Genomic DNA, 23,504 nt, shown 5'->3' on the forward strand with positions numbered 1-23,504 from the left:
TATTTCCTATGTTTTTCTTCTGTTTTTTTTTTCTTTTTAATTTTTCTTTATCTTCAATTATCATATATATGCGAATATTAAGTAAGAATGTCACTCTTCTCGAATCTTCTTGTTAATTCTGTTTGCTTCTTCTTAGCATTCGATAACAACTTTAAAATGTTTTTATAAATGTTTACTAGTAGATGGCTGTAATCTCTCTTCATCTATCTTTTTAGAAAGGTAGTTAAAGATATTATTATAGATGTTTCTTGTTGATCCCTTGTTTCTTCCAATGAAATGAACTAAATATTAAAATAGCGAAGAATTTCGATGGATTCCGTAAACTTTAAAAATATGTTGACGATCTCAATATTAATGTAATCACGTACAAAATTGGAATTTTTATTATAATATAGAGCACAATTTTTTCTCTGATCAGGGGGCAGTGTTAAAAATTTTTTTTATGAAAACTAATGTACGCAAAATAGCATATGATATAATAAAATTCATATGTCTTTTGGTTAAAATTGATAGATACAGTAATTTTAATACGATGTACAGCAACACTTCTCAGCAAGTGTAATTAATCGATTTAGCCATGCAAATGCGATTGGAACGTGTCGAAAAAAAAATTAATATTTATTTTATCTGCTTTATAATACATACAAATAAAAATATTAAAAAAATTGGTAACATTTCAATTGTCAGAGATGTTGTCCTGATGCTGTCTGACGTTAGAAGACCTAATCTACTTATTTACGTTTGCATGAAATCATATTAAATATAATTTTAATTTTATTTTTTTTCATTTAATTATTCAAGATTATTAATATATATATATATATAACTTTTTTTAATTGGATATCAACATTGCATTAACCTGCTAATATTTTAATATATTATCGCAAATAAATTTTTAAAATTTCTGTATTAAATATATTAGGATTATTCATTTATACAAAATAACATATTTGTTCAAAATTCTATAATATCCAAATTTTTAAAAGAATGATCATTTTCTAAATAATATTTCTTTTCTATCTGTAATTTTTCAGTGAAATTTCTATTAGGAATGGGGGAAAAAAATATTTATACACATTATTTATATTATTATTAAATTTTATAATATATTTAAAAATAACAAGATATAAAATAAAGAAAAAATCAAACTAACAATAAATCAAATAAAAATAAGAAAAACTAAAATTGATTAATAATTATCAATTTGATATTAAGAGATATTTGATGATTTTTTTCATAATATGTGCAATTATAAATTTGTGGTTTCAAAAAAGTAAAATTGAACGAATCCCTTTTTCAATATTAGATTTTTTATAATTTGGTTCTAGTCCTACATATTGCAATTTGTTGAGCGATTCTTCTTCATTTTTCTAGAAGAATCTTTCTACTTTTTTTATTGCTCTTGAATCATCGAGTGGCAAAAATTTTTTGTAGTAGAAAATGAATTGCTTTTTTATTATTTCTAAATTCTTCAGTTGAGATTGCCCTTTCCAATTATATTGGAATTCTGCAACAAGAAAGAATATTAAAGTAATTAATAAATCTATATTTGAATCTGAAATATTCTTAATTTAGAATTTAATAATGTTGTACTTATTTCGCTTTCAGTTTTATCACTTCGTCTTCAATTTCATTTTTCTACTTGTCAAAACATTGACTTTTTCACACTTTGTATTCACACATTTCAACGTGGAAGAATTAGATCAGAAAATTCTAGAAATTGTTCCTTGCAAATATCGAAGATGACTAGAAGAGAAATATAAGAGTAGCTACTTTTTAAAGATATTTTTTGAAGTAAGAATGTTTGTAATTGTCGAATTGATTTTCTCCACTCTCTTTTTCGTTTATCAACAAGTTAACAATTCAGAAGTTTGTGTCAAGCCTCTGTAAACAGATCACTAATTTCTAATTTTATTGATTGCGAAGTAGAGAGATAGTTGAACAAAAAATTGTTGAGCGAAATAAATCAATATTTCCAAATTTATTTAAAATATTTATTATTATAAAATATTTATTAAAATTCACAAAATTATCACAATTAATAATCACAACACAATCATTTTACTTCATAATTACACTTTAAAATATTTCAATATATATTTATGGAATTTTTTCATCGAAAAAAACCTTGATTAATAATCTTTAATCGCGAAAAGATATTCCTCTCATTCAAATTCTATTCAAATAAAAGCGCGTTTTCATCATCACTTGGATCACGTTATCTACCAAGATGGAGGATGGAGGCCACAATTTACTGGAAATAAATTATTTATGCTCGAATACAAGACGATTAATTGATTTGGAAAGGAGGAAACGAGATGCTAATAGTCGTGCGAATCGCTAAAACTCGACGAACCACGATAAAGAATCACTCTCGCGTTAATGAAGAAGTCCACGCAGATATCACGCGTCCAACACACGTGGATAACGATTAGATTCGTATGCACTTGATTGCGCGTGCACTTGGCCGAGTGATTCGAGTAGTGACGTGAATATTTTTTTTTTTTTCTTTGTCTTCGCGGAAATAAATGTTAATTGCACTTTCTCGCGTAGAATTATTCATTTAGTTTGGACAAAATGTTTTACGTCTCAACTTTTATCTATCTAGCGTGAAGAATAACCGAGATATCAAAAGAAGAAGAAGTCTCCTTTTTTTCAAGTCTGATCGATTGATAAGTTCGAAGAATAAAAAAATGAATTCGTTCTTTAGAATAATATACAGAAAAATTTATAAATATTATAAATTGACATATTCATATGAGAAAGAAACTTATTTGTTCGCAAACTAAACTAAATTTAAAAAGAAACTAATAAATTAATAAATTCGAATGAAAAATTAATTTGTTCTTATCTTATCCATCGAAATCTCGTAAAAAATCGCGTAAAATTATTCATGGTTTGGATAAAATGTTTCAGGTCGCAACTTTCGTTTCATCGTACGAAAAATAAAAAAAAAATAAAATATATATATATAAAGAAAAAAATACTTATTCGCATCCCTTTTTCGTCTAATAAATTAATAAATTCGAATTAAAAAAAATTCGTTCTTATCGGGAAGAATATACACACACACATGCGCGCGTCCATCCTGATGATGATCGAAATCGCGTGTGGCGTTGCAGCTTCCGGGCAACGAGCGCGTCGCATGAAAAATATGCCTGTTAATTGACCCCATGGCCAACGACAACTCGAGGAACGGGTCATTAAATCAGTGTAACGTCCTGCGCGCCCCAACCCTGTCTTTATTACAATCCGATACCTATCATTATCGCAACTCTAGTACCGGTAACGAATGATCGAGGAGAAAAAGAACGAGAACGGCGAGCAGAGATATTAAATGTTAAATCAACAAATTTTGTCAACAGAAATTTACATACGTAAATTTCTTCAATCTCTTACAATCTTTTTTCTACTTGAACGCTTCAAATATTCTCGAGTAGAATTTATTAATTTGATCGGATGCTTGTTCTATTTCCAAAATTTTCTTCTCCCTCCCTCTCTTTTAAATAAAGCGCACAATTTGTATCAATTCATCGAGATATATCATTCAATTCTTCTCATCTCATCATCGATTTCTTGGAGATGGAGATGAGAAGTAAGGTTGACTCGATCGATTTGGGGTGTCGTTAAGACGTCGTGCAACTTTTTAAGTAGATCGATCTCGAGGAATGCGTCTTTTCAAAAATACAATCCGATGTCTGTAAAACGATCGAAGCCGCTTAGATTTTACGGCGCGTCATTAAGTTGAAAAATGGAATTTTCCCGTCGGCGATACCACCACGTTTCTTTAGCTTGTTTAAGGAGTTGGTAATGGTAATTGGTTCATGAAAATCGATGGATGGTTGAATGTTAATACACGGCGCGTATTCATCGTATGTCGAATAATCGACGTTTAATTTATCCATGTAGATATTCAAACAAAATATTTTTCAAATAATCTAAACTCCGGCACGATCGTTCTCGTTTCTTTCACAATGAGGCATGGATTACACAACGAACGAATGATAAAATTTATGGTGAATTGTTGGAAAATTTTTACTTACGCTGCACTTTCTCCGGGCAATAAAATGAACATTATATTCAACGTCAAAGTGACGATAAATTAGACATAAAATTGAATAGAATGTACGCATGATTGTTGCTTCGTTGTTACTACTATGCGTCTGCGACATAACGTTCTTTTATTCGGATAATTGAATACCGCTTGCTAAAACGAATGATCAATAATACGTTTTAATAAGTTCGGTAAATTTTAAATAAAAAATTACGTAGGAACGTATAACAAATATCAATTGCAAATTCTCTCTTCACGTTTTTTGATACGAATATAATGCTACGTATTTCCTTGTGCCAACAATATAAATAGAAATTAGAATACGGAACGATATTCGTACACTGAATATATATATATATATTTATGAAATATCTTTGGAGAGTCAATTATAGAGACGAAAACAAACACAAAGAGGTGGTATACAAAAATATTTCAGGTTTATTTATTAAGTTGTGTGAGCATTTTAGATGAAGCGAGACGGGAAACGGCAGTGTAACAGAGCAATCTCATTCTATTTGCGTTTCGCTTCGCTTAACGTAAACTTCAATTGCTTGTAACTACACAGCATTATATACATTAATAATTCCACGAACATAATTAGAAAAGTGGAATTGAAATAGAATCTGTTTCTCTATTAAATATCATAATATATAACTACACTCCGGATATTTGTACAAATTAATATTTCCAAGAACATAATTAGAAAAGTTGAATTGAAATAAAGATCTATTCATCCTTTAAATGTCATAATACATCGTATTTAAAAGTATTTATGTATTTAGCGTATCGTAAAATATTCTGTGAATTTTTTTCCACATTTTCCATAATTGCATAAACTTCCGCAATTCACTTGTAACTTAACGCATCGCCAAACCAATAGTTTTATTGCGAGCTTTACGACTAGATATGTCTTCATACGAATACCGTTTACCGACGAGAACAATGAAAACTCAAGAAATCTCGTGATCGTCCAGCGCACAGAAAATACTCGATGTGTTCATAAATAAAACCGATATTTTAGTTTACAAACTTTGCCCTCTAGAATCTTTCCAAACACGTGCGTCACGAGCGTTACATATACAATAAGCAGGAGTTTTATATATATATATAACGTCCATGTATTTTTCCATCGAAGCTAATCCTTCGAGAGGAGCCGGTAGATGGCATCGACGAAGCGTTGCGAAAAAACTGTGGCTTTGCGGTGTGGTCGAGATCAGTGTCAGCTGATGAGGAGGCGAGGAACGGCCTTGGTATCGGATTTCTCATCTGTATCGAATCGAAATTTGCATTTCATTCGCGCCGCCGATAGCCGATCTTTCCGCGGAAGGAATTTACATTTCATTTGGCGAAAGCGATTCGGGGAGGAGAAGCGGCGGCTCGCTTATCTGATCCCCTTCCATCTAATTACAACGTTGATACATTTTAAAAACAAATATCGCGATCGATACGCGTGGATACGTTCGAATAGATGGTAACAAAAGATGGTACGATAAAGGTATTGTAGATCTCGTTTACGAGGCAAATTTCTTCGTCTCGATCCTCCGTCTAAATATAGAGACCTGTCGATGCTAATGCGGTGACGAGTTTTGTTATTTCAGATCGAAAGTATTCGAGCAATCGTCTATTTTTATAATCTGTAAAGATTTTAGGATTTTACTTTAATACATAGCACCACTTTATCAAGTGTAATTGAAACTGTAATTACAGAGTACCGTAAAGTCGTAAATTACGAGTTTCGAGTCGAAACCATTTCTGAGGCGAACCTTCTTACACGTAACAGGTAATAAATTTTATTTACGAAAAGGAGAGAAAACCAACGATCTATAAACATCCATTCCATCATTAACAATACTACGTCATAAAAGGTGTATCTATCTCTCTCCACTTGTGCGAATGCGAAACGACGAATAATTATGAAACATGATCTAAAAAGAGCGAATCGACGGACGAACAAAAGAAGGAAAGAAAAGGAAAGAGAAAAAAGAAAAAGAAAGAAGAAGGAGAAGAAGAAGAAGAAGAAGAAGAAGAAAATATCGACGAGACACGAACGAGTCTCGATGCCTGGGAGGCAAGATCCAACCAAAGAGTTTTCCGTCTGGCTTAGAGGAGGATCTAGGAGGAATGCGGGGCATTATTAAAGCAGCGTGGAAGGCAGAGCGGCGCACGGATAGATCCTCTCCACGGCAATCACCTGCTGGGTGGTCCGGCCGATCGCCAGGGGCCATCTCTCCTCCCCAACTCCCTCGTATGCTCGTATTAAGTCATTTTCCCGCGTGCCGGTGCTTCGTTCCGTCAATAAGCCCCCGGAAGGTGGATCGAATTCGAACGAGATCGAATTCTTCGCCCAGGGAAACTGATCTGTCGTCGCGTGGCTCGACTCGTGTTCCACGTGCAAACACGTGTCGTCGGATGGATGATCGATGACGATGGGCCTCTCGTTGCCCAGTTTGTCACGTGGGGAAGGAGGAGATGTATCCCCGATTTTTCATCGCGTCTCGATCAAAATTTCTCAGAAATTTCTTTTTTATCTTAATATTAGGTTAGGGTATATCAGATTATATCGATGTTTTATTGAAAAATTCGTTCGATCGATACACTTTGTATTTTTATATTTTTTCTCGATTCGTCGATTGGCGTCCACATCGATCGGTTAAAAAGAAATCGCGTGACGGTGGTTGGATCACTGGGAGTGCCAGACGTTTCGTAATGGGTCGAAATTCGTGTTTTTAGTGGCGGATGATGAGAAAGCAGGGCGCGGTTAATATAGGTGGACGCGTCTCGAAGGATCGTCGACGGCTCGTTAACGAAAGGGAGGATCGACGTGGTGTTTAGAGAAACCGGCCATCGATTCTCTCGATAGTTTCATCGCCACGAGCGCCATCGAAGGCTCGGATCCTACTCCGATTTTACCAAATGCTTCTCGCGATTCCGACACGGTCATTACTGATTTATTGCTCGATCCACGAATTTTGCCTGACCCTCCAAAAGTCTTCTTTCCAGGAATAAAAGGACTCTTTGCTTAGTTTTCTCTCCGCGAAATTTATTCGTTTTACTAAAATTCAATCGCGCCCTGTTCCATTTCCTTTTCACGTATCATCAAAGTTATCAAAGATGGACGAAACAGCCTCCACGAAAAGCCACGCGCATAGAAATCTTATCGAAAGGTAACAAAGTTAAATCTTCTTTGAAGGGGTGGAAAAATTCTTGCTTAATTCTCTTTCCATAAAATTTATTTATTCCACGAAAATCAATTTTAATCGCGTCTTCTTTCATTTCTTCTTCGTATCAAAGATGGAGGAAACTCGGCCTCCACATGCATTGATCGTATAGAAATCTTATCGAAACATGACGAAATTAAATCTTCTTTCGTGGAACAGAAAAATTCTTGCTTAATTCTCTTTCCATGAAATTTATTCATTCCATGAAAATCAATCGCGTCTTCTTTCACTTCTTCTTCGTGTATAATCATCAAAGATGGACGAAAGTCATACAGAAATCTTATCGAAACAGATTTAACGAAGTTAAATCTTCTTTGAAGGAGCGGAAAAATTCTTGCTTAATTCTCTCTCCATAAAATTTATTTATTCCACGAAAATCAGTTTTAATCGTGTCCTCTTTCATTTCCTTTTCACTATCAAAGACGAACGAAACTCAGCCTCCACGCGCATAGAAATCTTATCTTAAAAGCGAAAGATAACGAAGTTAGATCTTCTTTGGAGGGGCAGAAAAATTCCTCGCACGAAAAATTCTCCGTCCATGAAATTTATTCGTTCCACGAAAATCAAGTTTGAATCGCGCCTCTTCTCGTTTCCACCTCATACATGGAATTATCAATCGACCGGTAAAACTCACCTTCCACGAAAAGTGTCACGCGCATTAGTCGGGGAAAAATCTTGTCGCGGAACGCAACTGATAAAGTTCCATTTCGAAAAGGATCGGAATTTATGCAAACATGTAAATACATGTTAATAAGACACGAGGCGGATGAGCGGGCGTAATTACTCGCATTATCAGCTCGACTCGGTAAGAATATTGATAGACGAGAGAGAGAGAGAGAGAGAGAGAAAAAGAAGGAAGGGAGTCAGTTGGTCTGACGTATTTATCAATAAATTTATTAATGACGCTGGCGGCACAGGATTCTCGATTGGACGTGAGGCTATATAATTACTCGGATGAACTCTAATTACACGAATCAACGCTAATTTCTCGATCCCTTCTCGAGACGGTGTGTGCGCGCGTCGCGAGGCGTGGGCTCCATCTTTGGCGAGATTTAATCGAGGTGTGTCGCCCGCGCCAATCATCTCTGCTAGAACTAATTTGAAATTGAGGGATTCATTTTTTTCTTCTATCTCGTTATTTTCTCGCGAGAGGATAATAAAGAGAGGAATTTTTTAAAAGCTTTTAAAATTTATAATAATTCCTGTTTCCTTCGAACAATTTACACATCTGTCTACATAATTAACGAAAGTTTCGAAATATTCTTTCCTCTTATTTATTATTATCGTCATTGGCTATACTTATTGTATATCAAGAAATACACAATTTAAATAATAAAATAAAACAATTTGAAACGCGTAAAGTAATTTATACATCCCCGGTACAAGTTTGTGTACCGGAAGATGGAAACCGTATCCCCCGGCACCGCCTCCTTATTAATGAAATCGCGAGGGGTCGGTACCCAACTTTGTTACGATCGTTATTTATATACCGTATAAAAATTAATTCCATCTTGTTAAACGACCAACCGTACACTCGAAACCTTCTGTCTCCTCTACATAGTGATATCGATGCACCTGCCCATCCCTTCTCACATACCATCCACCGTGTACTGTACGAGATAGAAAGCTTCCAAGTTTCATAAATCCCTCTCGAAACCTTGCTTCGATATTAAACCGCGATATCTTGGATCGTGCAATTTTACGAATTTGCAACAGGATCGTTCCGATCCAATTGATCGACGACTTTTACATAATATTCATAGGAGTCTCGAACGAAAATATCTCCATTTCCTTCTTTCCTTACTTACTCACTTGCTCACTCACTCTTCCAATTCAATTCCATATAACGTCGACAACCGCACACGATCGTCGATAGCCAACCTTTTTGTCGGCCTTCTTCGCCACCAGATCTTCTCGAACGGCCACCGTTCTCTAGCCACCAAAAGTCGTATATCACGGCCTAGCCCCTCTCCCCCTCCCCTCCCCGACGTCGAATTGCCGAACACTCCCGCCACGGTTAAGGAAGAGGTGATCTCATCGCGGAAGTGCACCGAGAGAATTTTGTATTCCGGAGGTGTGGGCTCTATAAAACTAACCGTGCCCACGCGGCCCTGTCCATTATGCGCGCCGTCAGATACTCATCGTCACGTAGCCAGGCCACCTGTGCCACCATGAATATACCATAAAATCGCGTTTTGCTTTTCTTTCTTCGATCTACCGGACCGAGAGTGTGTCGGTGCGCCTCTTTCGCAGTTTCTCATTCTTGGCTCGTGCGCCACTCGTGGGGGGAGGGGAAGGGGAGGAACAAAAGCCAGTTTTGGAGGACAGCACCGCCTTCAATTTTAATGATATATTTATATCGGGAAATTTTGGGATCGGCCACGTGCTTTCTTCGAATCGATCGGTGATTCGATCGGTTTTGAACAGTTGTTCGTTTCGAGAAAGAACGACGAAACCCCCAGCGTCGTTTCGTGAGGATCATTTGTAACGATAGATTCGAATTTTGGAAGAAAAGTATCGATCTTGGCAGTTTTTGATTCATAGTTCTTCTTCGTTTTCTCGAGAAACGAAAGTCAAAATTTGAGATTGGTCACTTTTTTTCGAATATAGTCGATTTTAAGAAAGAGATGTTGTTTGTTTAAGAAAGAGATCGAAACTTCAACGTCGTTTGTAATGGATCATTTGTAATGGTGGAGAGAGTGGAGGGAATGGATTTCGGAAAAGAGAATATCTTAAAGCCAATTTTGGAATGCTCCACTCCGTGTTGCACGTATTTTTAATTTCAATGATGTATTTTATCGAGAAATTTTCGTTTCCTTCGAGAGAGAATTCGAAAAAGACTAGATAAAATTATCGAGAAATTGGAATTAAATTTCAATGGTGTATTTTATTTTATTTTATTGAAAAATTTTAAAATTGGTCACGTGCTTTCTTCGAATCGATCGGTATATAGTTGCTTTTAAGAGCGTTTGTTCGAGATTGAAATAAATTTGTTTGTAAGGATCATTTATAACAATAGAGAGGTAACGAATTTCAGAAAAGAGTATCGATCTTAAAGCTAATGTTCAACTCCGTGTTACACGTATATTTAATTTCAATGATGTATTTTATCGAGAAATTTTCGTTTCCTTCGGGAGAGAATTCGAAAAAGACTAGATAAAATTATCGAGAAATTGGAATTAAATTTCAATGGTGTATTTTATTGAAAAATTTTCGGATTGGTCACGTGTTTTCTTCGATCGGTAATATATAATCGATTTTAAGAACATTTGTTCGAGATTGAAACAGGTTCGTTTGTAAAAATCATTTGTAATGATAGAAAGAAAACAAATTTCGGAAAAGAGAGTATCGATCTTAAAGCCAATTATGGAATTCTCCACTCCGTGTTACACGTATTTTTAATTTCAATGATATATATTATCGAGAAGTTTTCGTACATTTTTTTCGAGAGAGAATTCGAAAAAGACTCTAGAGAAACTATACTTTACATATACTTTATCGAGAAATTATGAGATCGAAGTCGTATCGATTTCCTCCTCTTCGATTAAACGTTCGTTTCGCGCGAGGAGAGATCGAAACGGGGTTGGTTCTAACCTCGGCATCGTTTAAGGGTCATTCGTAACGGAGAAAGTGGAGAGCTTACTTGGGAGAGGAACGAACAGGTTCGTATCCCGGAAAAATCTGTTCGATTTATGCTCATTGACGGCGACTGCCGCAATGAGGTGAAACAGAATAGACTGAGAGGCGTGGTCGTGGGACTCGCGATGTTTACCGTGGGGCCAGTTGTTATTTATTAGGTAGCTGGGAATCGGCTATATATTCTTCGATCGATGCGAAGAAGATTTTAACGTTAATATAAAACATTTCAAAAATAGATATAGATCATAGAAATTGTACGAGAAGAAGATAATCTCTATATTTCTATTATTACCTCTTTCGTTCCGAATCTTTGACTAGCGATTTCGTTCGATCTCGATCCCGACATTAAAAACACATTCGATCGATTATAATTATATTTTTCCCGCCGAAATCAAAGTTTATCCTGCGAGGTGTATAATAAAAAGAAAGATAATCGCCATGGCCGATCGGACTCGTGTAATTCGAAGTTAACGCTTTCACTCGGCTGCTAATTAACGCCGTGGTTGACCTTTGATCCCTAATGTAAAGAGAGAGAGAGAGAGAGAGAGAAAACTCGAATCCCGTGTACGGCTTTATATAAAAGTGAAACTATCGATCTACGTATACGTGTTCCACCGATTGCTCTTTCCCTCGCTCTTTCCCAGCCAACGTTTCATTCAGTAGTAAATTCGTGAAATTTACGCTGCGTCTCTCTTAGTTTATCGATCCGGTTTTCGAAGATGTGGGTGTGCGGTTTCTGAACATTTTCGTGCCCGACTCGCGGCTTGTGCAACTCGTGGTATAATTCAATTTGTGTAAGATTCGTGATATTGGTGGTTTGCTCAAAAAAAAAAAAAAAAAATTCGAATCTAATCCAATTAAGAATTCTCTTTCTCAATTAAATTATTTTAATACTCGCGAAAGTTGGAACGACGTGTTGGAACGATAGGTTTGACAGATAAACTTGGAACGATGATAAAAGGTAGTTATCGATCGATTGTTGTGGAACACGTAAAGAATTCCATCTTGTTTGAATCAATCGAATTAATAACAGGTATAATTGCGTTTGTTTCCGTTCGATGGTTCCGGGTATAGAGATAGAGAGACGCGAGCACTGGTAACTTCAGCAGACACGGAATATCGGTGTGTCATTCGACCTCTGAGGAAGCTAGCTGCATTGCTGGCAAAACGTGGTAGGTATTAAATTCCTAGTAAAGGAGATATGCACCCGGAAGGTAGAAAACGAGTCGGCAGCAACAACAACTGGAATATTTTCTTCGATTCGAAAACTTTGTTGAAAATCATTCGATTTCGAGTTTTGATAAAAAGGAATAATCGTTGCTCTTTATTCTTATTTATCAATTTCACAAATTCGAAAAAGTTTCGTTAAAAAATAAATCCAAGTTGATTTAATTTAAGAATAGAATATTTTCGTAACGAAAAAAAAAAAAAAAAAACCAAGTGACCAAAAGCGTGTAATCGATTCGCCATGTGCAAAAGGTAAAGACGAAACAAAAACACTTCTTCCAAGCATTAATGGATCTCAATGAATCATCGAGCCGTTAAAGCCATCGAAGCCATAGAGGTGTGCGGCATAATATAAACGTGGATTTCTCTCTCTCTCTCTCTCTCTTATTTTTTTCCTTTATTGCATTATTATAACAAGTGTTTGCTCACGTAACGCGCGAGGGCTTTAACCTATATGAATAGACGAGCACGTAGGCAGATGAAAGATGCGGTGCACGATTCGAACGTCGTCGTCTAGGTGACGATTCATGAAACTCGGGATAAATCGTTCGCATGGGAGTATAACATGTGGGCACATAAACGCCACTCTAAATCGTACGTTATAAATCGTTGCATTTAGCAAAAGTGGGATTGCAATGGTATTGTATCGTATAGGAGAGCGCGTCGAGGAGGAAAGGTAATTACCAAGATGGCGGAATCGTTACGACGAACCTTCAACTTTTTAACCAAGAAGAGTAAATAATTTTCTCTGGAAATCGGTTTAAATCGGTAGAAGAAAGGAATTTGAGATAATTTGCAATTTTAATGAGACGAGATATATCCTTTTTTATTTTTTTTTTTTAAATAAAATTTAAACAAGATCCTAAATTCCGCTCGTGAGAAATTCCGTGGATGAAAGTATAAACAAGATACCAAGGAGGCTTCGTTCGAATTTACGTGTGTCGAAACACGGTGCTAGTTAGCGTTAATCAACTTACGTAGAAAAGCACGTTTATCGTGGGCAAACTAAAGACAGGTAGAATGAAAGGAAAAAAAAAAAAAAAAGAGGTCTACGCTTGTGAAAGCGAATCTGATAAAAATGCTCGAATTTCAGAAGTATTATACGAGGGAACAATAATAATAATGATTACTATTATTACTATTACGATTATCTTAGAATAATTAATTTGAACGCGCGCTACAATTCCGACTCGATTAAAAATTCGTGGTAATAAAGTTACATAAAACTGGCCGAAAGGGAATCAACGTTTATTGCCGGCCGGTGAGTAATAATTTTTAACGGCCCATAAAGGAAAAGCCAAAAAAGTTGAACGATGTCTGATATCCGATATATCGTATATCCGGCAGAAAACCAGATCGTAACGCGGATCGGCCAATAATAATCGGAGTTAAAATTTCGATTTAAGAGAGAAAGCGAACTATCGAAAAGATCGTTTTAACGCTTTCGTTAAAAACAGTGTCACGCGTAAAGCGTGACATAAAATTCTCCGATTTCATAAATTCCGCCGGTTCGTTAGATTTCGCAAACGCCTCGTAAAACGTATCTGCACACCGTTGACGAACCGTTGCGTAAAATACAATTATATAGAATTATAGATATATTCAGATTCGAAATCCGGACTACGTATTCATATTCTTTCGCGCGTTTCAATTTTTTTAAATATTCTTTAAAAGTTAGGATCCAAAAAATTAAATATTTGGATTCGATAATTCGATTTTCCACCCGATATGTAGTGGCTGAAAGGATGGTATCGAAAGAAAGTATCGATCCTCGAGACGATTTATGGAATGGCAGCGTGGAAATAATAGAAGACCACCTGTTGGATGACGCGCACGTGGCCGAGCAGTGGTCGCCATTCCTCTCTGTGCGAGTGATACAAGGCAACGGATCCTCTCTCTCTCTCTCTCTCTCTCTCTCTCGTTAATCGCAGTGATACACGATGGATTTTATAAAGTTATCGCAGGTGGTCTCGGCCGATCGAGGTGAAAGAAAACGGGAAGAGACTCGATTGGATAATTAATGAACCGGCGCTCGTTTTCTCGTTGGAGGAGAGCGTGTTTATTGGTTCGTTGCGAAGTGCGAGTTGGTTGACAAGCGTAATAATCGTTCCACTTGTTGCACGGACTCGCTTAAAAAAAAGAAAGGATCTTTCTTGGAGTATGGAAAAGAAGCATTCCTCGAGCTCGTTTCCAAAATTTGAGTTCTACCTTCCGATAGGAAAAGAGAACGAAGGTTAATCAAATTGGGATAATTCCGAAATTCCGACTAATTTAGACGCGTCGTTTCGACTCAGCTACAAGTATACTCGAGATCTCGAGTATACAATAATCGTCGGCAGCGCGAATTCAAAGAGGGTCGAAATCCATTGTCGGTCGAAACGAAATAAATCGGCCGATTTGAATACGATAGGGAACCGTAAGTTACAGTGAATTAAACCATTCTTCATATCGTGACATATTTTATATCCTGCCATCACAACCGTCTGTTAATCATTGCTCAGCCGGGTATAATTTATCGTTGCCGTGGCAAAAATTGCGAACACCGTAACGGTACGTAGTGTCACCTTTCTTTCCCTCCCTTCTTCCCTCCTCCCTTTTTTTTTTTTTTTTTTTTTTCCAACAACACGACACCACCACGCGAACACGTACCTCTTAACTATGCTAATTTCAAATCGTAACTCACGCACGCTTTACAATTACGTATAAATGTATTCATTCATAAAATTGATTCAAACGTTAACAACACGTTACGTTACAGGAGGGCGAACACGCGGTGATACACGCGTTGGCGCTTTCTTTCTCCACCTTCGCTTTGCTTTTTCTTTTTCTTTTTTTTTTTTTTCAACTGACAAATGCGCGATGCATTTGTCAAGCGAGGAACATCGCGTTAGATGCGATATCGCGTAGAGCGTGCGAATTGTTTTGCAAGAGAGTTGTTGGATCTGTTGGTCTCTTTCGAATAAGTAAGTGATTTATTTCGAGTAAGTGAGTGAACGGTGGAAAGAATGTCTCGTTGGAGAAAGAATGTCCGATCGGAAGGAATTTGGAAGGAAATATTTTCACGCACAATTTTTGTCGCCTCTTTTACCATGGTATTCGTCACGTAAGTAAACGACGTGCTTAAAAATCTCTGCTTAAAAATCTGTGCTAAAAAATTTGTTTTATTTCTCGTAATTTCGCGTATAAAAAACTAATTACGATTCGTAACGATGGTTTAATTTATAAATGTAATTGTAATTGTACACGAATAAGTTAAGATATAATATATACATATCGATAGTTATATCGAAATAATTAATAGAAAATATTTCAATCTATCGTAAATGAAAATAATATAAATATAACAATGAAACGAGTGAAGCGGAGATGACCGGTCTTGATGATGAATGAATAATTTCTAATTGGTTTGACGTTTATTCGCGATTATTATTATATTTCGAATAATAAAATGAAACATCAGAACCAACTTTATTCGTAACTTTTCGAACGAAGGATCCCCTGTACGAGACTTCTCTCCATCAGTAGATGCTGCTGCTGGCGAGCTGCTGGAAGAAATATTTTCCAATAAAAGAGAGAGAGAGAGAGAGAGAGAGAAAGGAAAAGATATTTTCGAAAAAATTGGCGATACTTTATCTCGTCCTTTCCGTATCCTCTCAAGGTTCGAGGGGGAACTCCCGTTAATTGCGCGCTCGCGAGTATACCGCTCGGATTACGCTTCCGGCATCTAGACAGCCGAGAATTTCAGACGAGGAACCGGGTGGAATGCGACACGGCTCGCAACGGATCCTCGCCGCTTAGACGATATATAGACGAGGAGGAGGAGGAGGAGAGAGAGAGAAAAAAAAAATAAGCATGCCTCGCATTCGATAAATCCTTATCGAGGCTTAATTACGCGTCATACTCTTTTTCTCTTTTCGTCTGAAAAAACAACAATCTCTCGATATCCAGTTTTTTTTGCAAGATTTCGCTAATCGTGAAATATCACCTCTGTGATTAGAATTTGACTAGGAGGATTGATTGATGGAGTGGAGGTAATGATCGATTGGTAGAAGCGAGAGGGCGTTTCGTCGCGATGACCTTTGGCGCGTCGGCCATTGCACAGGAACACGGAAAAGAAGAAGAAGAAGGGCTTACGAAACGAGATCTCGCGAGCCGCATTCGTAATGGACGGATTCGACGGCGCTTTATAAATATGCAATAGATGTGTGTACCCGGGGCGAGAAGAAAAAAAGGCGATTAATATTAATGCGATACGATCGAGTTGATTTTATCGATTCTTTTGATGCGGTGATCGAGAGAGGAAGATGTTCGCTTCCCTTCGCGGGAGGAGGATTGTGGCTTCGATAGGAATATTTTATTCGAGATGTCGCATCGTGTAAATAGAGAAAAAAAAGAGAGAAAAAAAAATCGTGATTCTTGACCCGTCGTCGTCCCGTTTCCCGTCATTGCAAACATTAGAGAACGGATTTATCTTTAGCACGCGCGTGAAACGCATCATCTTATCTAACAGCTAAACAATCGATAACACTGCGGTATTGAGTTCGACCTACTTTACCTTACAATATGAACAGCGAAGGTTTTCAAGCTTATTACGCGCGTACGTAAGCGCGAAAGGAGCGCGTAATTTTTAAATCGAGAAGCGGATATTTTCGCTCGATTCATTTCAAAAGAAGAAAGTGTAATAAAGTATAATATTTCGCGAAGAGAGAAGACTCGAAGAAGATTGAATTAACGTTGCGCGATGTTGCAAAGATTTGTAAAATAGGAAAAAGAAAAAATGAACCATCGTTGCAAATTATTAGAGATTTTCGTGAAACGCGTCGATCGTCCGCGTCAAGTGTGCATTAAGGAAAGATAAATTGTTGACACCGAAACGTCTACGATTTGTCATCGTTGATTGGAAATAGATATAACAAAAGATATTGTTCACGATGAATTCATTCAACGATTTTATAAATAAGAAGAGAATTAAATCCATTCTCTTTTCTTCCTCTTTTAATCTCAAAAAAAAAAAAAAATCAACGCCTTTTGTTCCAATTTCAAAAAGTTTCCAAGATAAGCCTGTACGAAAGCTTTTCCTTCGATACGAAATCTTATTCTCCATTCCACGAGGAAGGAAAGATTCTCCCCACTCTTCCAATACTTTTTCCTCAATTTCAAAGAGACTCGCTTCAAAATGGTTCAAAAATTCGACACGTTTGTTCGAGAAATTTTATTGCTTTCGTTCGACCAACTCGTCGAAATTCCACTTTTCTCCGGAATTTCAAAAAATTCCGACCTTTCCTTCGACGCGTTCCGTCCACGCGAAATATCTTCTCTCTTCTTCTACTCGAAAAAAAAAAAAAAAAATTCCAGCGCTGATCAAAGCTGGACGCGATTGTTTACGCGACGTGACGTAACTCGAGCAAAAAGTCGGAGAGAAAAATAAAAGAGAGAGAGAGAGAGAGAGAGAGAGGAGGCAAGGCGAAGATGAGTGGAGCAAAGCAGGAAGGTATGGAAAAAACGGGAGCACCGGATCTCGCGACAGATCCATCTCCGATGGATCCAGGGAGAGGTCGGCTTCTACACCCACGTGCGCCTGCCTCGTAGCCACGGAGAGGAGGATATTCGGGTTTCCCCGAGGAAGGAGGAGGAACGAACGCGAGCCGCGAACGAAGAAGAAGAGGACGCGAGAGGAGAGGGCAAACGCGGCTAATGGTAATGGTAGCAAGCCAGTGTCTCTCGGGCCGCCGTCCAAGCCGGTACATATCCACGTCGTGGTCCACGTGTGCTCGCTCGCTCTCTCTCTCTCTCTTTTTCTCTCTCTCTCTTTTTCTTCTATATCTACCTCTCTCTCTCTCTCTCTCTCTCTCTCGCTTTTTCATCCTCGAGGATTTCGAAGCAGGGACCGAGCGCGTCCGTGCGTGTCCCTGCTGCCGTTGGAACCGTTCACCTTCGAGGAGGAGTCGATCGAGAGCGGAGACGGGTTCTTCGATTCTCTTTTTCTCTTCCGGTCACCGAGCTCCCCCTCTCGAGATCACCTCCTCCTCCTCCTCCTCCGATATCCTTCCCGGAGATCCGACCTTTGGCGAATCTCCGAATCTCCGACTCTCTTCCACCTGCATCCAAACGTTGCATCAAACGTCAAAGATTTTCCTCTCCCGCGAGGATCGTCGATTCACTTTTTTTTTTTTTTTTTTTTTTTTCTTTCTTTCCTTTTATTACGATCGAGAGATAGCATCGAGCGAGAGAGTCGAGTCGAACTCCTCGAGGGTGTTCGTTCGCCGTTTCGTTCGAGGGAAGGAACGCGTGAGAAAAGAAAAAAGGGAAGGGAAGGGAAGGGAAGGAGCATGACTCGATCGAATTCGATCGATTCGGATTTTTCGGTTATATAATATCTCGCCGTCTCGTGTCCCGGGACGGCGCGTTGCGTTTAGGCGAAAGGATCGTGAAAGGGGGATCTTTGCTATCCCTCTTCTTCGTTCGACGAGACAGGGGAGTAGAAAGAGTTGAGAAGTCGGATCGTGATAAATTGGTGGATCGTAAAGATAAGGGGAAGCCATCGAACGAGGATCGTTTATGAAAGACTCGTATTCAAATATCGTTTAATGGAATTCTTCATCGTTGTTCCTGTGACGAAATCAGCGAACAAGAGGAACGAGGATGAGATTATTTTAAAGAAACGGAAGAGGTGGTCCGAGTGGGGCAACGGAACGGCAAAGTGACCTCGAGATTTATATTTATCTCGAAATAGTGCACCGCGTTTTTAAATATATAAAATGCGTTTCTAAACGAAACATTTTATCAATCAACGTGATCAACGTGCGAATGCAAACAGTGATCAAGATGACAAATGTTTGCTCTTTGAATCGTCGTCCGCGCGAGTAAGTATAATTAAAAACCGAGGTTCCCCCCCCGCAGGAGGGGATCGTCTCCAATTAACGTCTCCAATTAACGTTATCGAAGACACGTGTTATCCGGACACCACTGTTTTTTTTCTTCCTCCTTCTCCTCTCTCCCTCCCCCTCTTTCTCTCTCTCTCTCTCTCTCTCAACGAAACGATCGAGCGCGCGTTACATCTCGTGAATCGTGCTTTGTGCGTCGAAATTTGATATTTAATCCGATTTTTTAATCCATCCCCTCCCCTCTGTTAAGAGCAGCGAGCATTCGCGAGTGTTCTCTCCCTTTCCGACGAACGAAACACCCGTTGTGCATACCCGCTTCGTGACAATTGTTTCGCCCCTTCTCGACCAGTGAACAAATTCCCCGACACTGCCTTTCAAAAGAGGAAAAGCTCAACTGAACAACCGTCGAAGAAACTCGATTAATTAAACTCGATTCGATCCCATCCCATCCGAAAAGAAGATCGAAAGAAAGGTAATTGTTGGTGGCGAGGGAGGAGGCGGAAAGTGAAGATCGTTCCCCGAAAATCGAGAGATAAACGAGAAGGATCCGTCCCCACCCCCCTCGATATCCCCCCGAAGGAAGATGAGAGGGGACGTTGCGAGCATGGGGTAGAAAGATGCGGCCCGGAAGGTCAGCTTGGACCCTGGCCGTGGTGGCCCTCGGAGTAGGGGCCTTGTTCCTGGTCGGATGGCGGATGGGCGGCGGCGACGCGTTGTCTTCTCCGTCGATCGATTCGGCTTATTTCGCGGTGGACGTCGCGTCGTCCGGGCCGCGAGGTCGCATTCGCCGCGAAAAGGGGCAGGAGGAGGAGGAGGAGGAGGAGGAGGAGCGGAGAGAAGGGGAGCGGGCAGGGATCGAAAGGAAGGATCGATCGGCTTCCAGTCGAGATTATTCACAGAGAGACGAGAGGCGGGCGCGCTCGAAGGGAAGTTCGCCTCCCTCGAATCTCGAGAACGGCTCGACGATCGACTTTGGGAGGAGGAAGAGGGACGGGAATGGATCGAGGAGTCACCGTGCCACGGATGATAAATTGTTGTTTTTCCCTTGGACGAGGAATTTGGAAAACGGCGAGGAGGAGGAGGGGGAGGAGAGGGAAGAAGCGATTTTGCGAGGGAATCTCGACGACGACCACGACGATGAAGGCGAGCAGGGGTCGAGGAGTATAGGTTGGGGGGGAGATAAGGTCGCGGTGTCGAGCGAGGTTGCGAAAAGGGGAGGCGATTCAACGAAAATCTCGTTTCCATGGAATCCGGAGAGAGAGGAGGACGAAAACTCGAGGAGGTATTCCTCGGAGAGGGTTCGTTCGCGAGAGAGTTTCGAGGGAGAGGATGAATCAACGAGTTATTCGGTGTCGAGCTCGTCTCCATTACGTAGTTATCCCGTGGAAAAGTCGCTTCCCTTATCGAGTCTTGAAACGAAGGAACGACGCATCGAGGGTGAGAATCTCGAGGGTAAAGATTCATCGATTAATTTCGAGAAAAATTACGAGGAAAAGCGGATCGATCGTGGTTCGAAGGAAGAAAATTCGCTTCCTCCGTGGAATTTGGTCCTCGAAACGGAGATCCTCGATCCTCGAGAGGAAGACGAACGGGCGAAGAGTCGAAAGAGAAGCGAGAGTTATCGGGAGGAAAGTGGATCGAGACGAGAGAATGACCGCGAAGCGAGTCGCGAGGATCCAATTACAAAGGGGATCGATCTCCCGTCGTCGCGGAAGAGACGAAGGGGAGAGGATGGGACCGGGTTTTCGACGGACGACGACGGGCGGAGGACGAGGACGGGCGCGTTGAACGGGTCGAGTGAAAGGAGCAGCAGCGACGTCGAGGAGAATTTGTCGCGCGAGGTGAATGGGCGATCGATGAATGAAGTCGAGAAGAGTTCGGGGCGAAGTTACCACTACCTCGGCTCGGGCAACGGCAACTCGTTAACGTCGCGGGGGGAGCCCGATGCACGCGCGAACCGAGGCGAAACCGAGGCGAAGAAAGTGGAAAGTATCGGCCCCGAAACCGAAACCGAATCCGGCCACCCCTCGAACCGACCTCGTTCCAACGAAGAAGGGTCGAGGAGGCGAGTCCCGTGGAATGCAAACAAGGAGGATCGATCGATCTCGATCGAAATTGGGAACGAGATCGTGGCCGATTTCCATAATTCCGAGCGGGCAGACGCGGTGGAACGAGGGTATGGACGAGGCGGGGAATCGATCTCGCCCGATTCCTACCCTCCAGCAACGCCACGTCTGTTTTTTCGTCGGGACCGCGGATCCACTCGATCTTCCGCGAACACGTTCCACGTTCCGTTCGTGAGTGGGGAAAGGGGTCGAGGGAATATCCTCGAGGGGAGATCCTCCCCCCTCGAGGTCCACTCTCCAACCATCGATATTCGCGGGATGGACGAAAACTTGGAAGATGGCGATGATTCGCGTTTGGAAGGATCGCTTCGCTTCGGAAGGGAGGAATCGTTCGACGAGGAGTTTCTGAGCGCGGTGGAGGAAAGGCACGGGAAGGAGGAGGAGGAGGAGGAAGAGGAGGAGACGGGCGACGAATGGCCGAGGGGAGTCGCGGGACGAGAAAGATCGTCGTTTCGAAAGATCGAAGGTTCTCACCTGCACGGTGAGAAACGAGCGGGTCGAATTCGTGGAAGGAGGTACGCGAATTACTATTCGCAACAATCCGCCACCCCCATGGCGTACGTGCACATCCAACCGGTGTATCCGGTGGCGCAGGCCCCACCACCGAACCGGAAGTGCGTACAATGCATGGTTGTTTACAAACCTTGCCCATCCACGCCCAGACAACCACCTTTCCCAACGTATAAGTATCAGGAGCTGGCTTCCAAGTGGTTCGGGCTTAAATATGGTAAGTGATCAAGGAACGAATAATACTCGCGTCTCCGGAATCGCTGATTACGCGTCATTATACTCGATATTTATTTAATTATAAGGGATATTAAGCGGAGGGGAAGTTTCTAATCGTAATAGAATTAAAGCGTCGTTACAAATGGAATCGTGTTATTAGTTCTAATTATAGCCGAGCGACTGTGATTATATCCGTGCCGTTGCGGACGAATGAGAAGAGAATGGGCGCGGTGAATACGCGTTTAAACTTTATTTAAACGTTCATACTTATATCATTTTTTTCCTTTCGAGAGAGAGAGAGAGAGAGAGAGAGAGAAAAGAAAAAAAATACCGTTGATATCGAATAACGAAACGATAGGATATCGTGTTCCTCTTGAAGAAAAAGCGAGGAAGAGGATCCTCGTGATTCGAAGTCGCTAAGAAACGAGCCTTAATTACGCTTTTTACGCTACTTTTTTTCGCGAAATTCGCTGAAACCTCGTCCATATCCCCGGACGTTGATTGCAATTTATCGCCGCGCCGTTCCATTCCTAGAAAAACCACGTGGACATCGGTTAATGAGGCTCGCGTTCGAGGCCTCCTCGAGTTCGCGGGGGTCGAAGGTCGGAATCTCTCGATCGACCCAACACGACCGCTCCACTCGACTTCCGTTTTCTCTCGTCTGCCGTTGAACGACCCCACACCTTAAGATTCGTTTCGTGGAATTGAATTTTTCGAATATCTTTTCTTTTTTTCTCTTTTTTACTCGATTTATCGTCTTACTGTTGGAGTTAGTTTCCAGATGCGATGTTACTTAATTATCTTTTCTCAAATAATTTTCATTCGTCGAGGTAAAGAAACACGATGATTAATGGTACGGATGGATAATAGGATATATATATATATATATATATAAATAGATAATAAAATAATATTCCATTATCTAAGTGTGTCATCAACGTTCCATCCATGCAACTTCTTAAGCAATAATACTTGTTTATTGATTTCGATGTTTCAAGGAAGTATTGATTATATTCGCTGGGTAAAAGGAATAATAAGGATGAATAAGGCAAATGGAAAGGAAAGTTGTATAGGCACGTACCATTGAGGAGAAACTAAAAATATCGGCATATCAACGTGGCGGCAGATGTACGCGTGCATTCGCACGTAGAAAAGTGCGTGATGTCTGGGCGAAAGTGTGCGCGAGTAGCGATGGCTTCGAGAGACTCGCGATTCGCTGTTCGAACAACAGACGGAGCGCCAAGTTTGCAAGTTTAAAATTTAAAAAGATAATTCTATCGCTCTTTACATTTATCTATCTCGATCGTTCCTTCTCGATTGATTGCTGCGAATGAAAACTTGATAAAAACTTGATTTCGTTTTAAAAATTTAGAAAATTATCTAATCTAAAACGTGGATAAAGATTTTTAATTTTCGATTTATGATAATATCGATGATATTTATACGAATGTTTATTAATCGATGTTTATGCAAAACGAAATTTGTACAAAGAAAAATAGAGGCTTTCCTTCCCTTCTCCCAATATTATTCCCTAGATTTTCTTATATATACTTTGCATAAATTTGTAAACGAACAATCTTGGTAATTGCGAAGGAAACCTATATAATCGTGTATAAAATAAATTATTTTT

The 23,504-nt window shown here is 39.8% G+C and overlaps 1 protein-coding gene across 2 annotated transcripts in view; it reads left to right on the forward strand.

Annotated features, from left to right (window-relative positions):
- LOC122715994 (laminin subunit alpha-1) overlaps positions 1-23,504 on the forward strand; it is a 121,072-nt gene that overhangs the window by 56,045 nt on the left and 41,523 nt on the right. Inside the window, exons 1-2 of one of the 2 annotated variants that reach the window (XM_043938662.1) lie at positions 17,898-19,001; positions 19,273-21,875. The exons of the other annotated variant lie outside the window; for it this stretch is intronic. Coding sequence (XP_043794597.1) covers positions 19,640-21,875 — 2,236 coding nt within the window. The 5' untranslated portion in view covers positions 17,898-19,001; positions 19,273-19,639. Of the gene's footprint in view, positions 1-17,897; positions 19,002-19,272; positions 21,876-23,504 lie in introns of those variants that run through there. 2 annotated transcript variants of the gene reach the window in all.

The sequence above is a fragment of the Apis laboriosa genome, unplaced genomic scaffold (genome assembly GCF_014066325.1).
Source record: "Apis laboriosa isolate Shangri-la unplaced genomic scaffold, ASM1406632v1 scaffold40_cov151, whole genome shotgun sequence".
NCBI classification, from domain to species: domain Eukaryota; kingdom Metazoa; phylum Arthropoda; class Insecta; order Hymenoptera; family Apidae; genus Apis; species Apis laboriosa.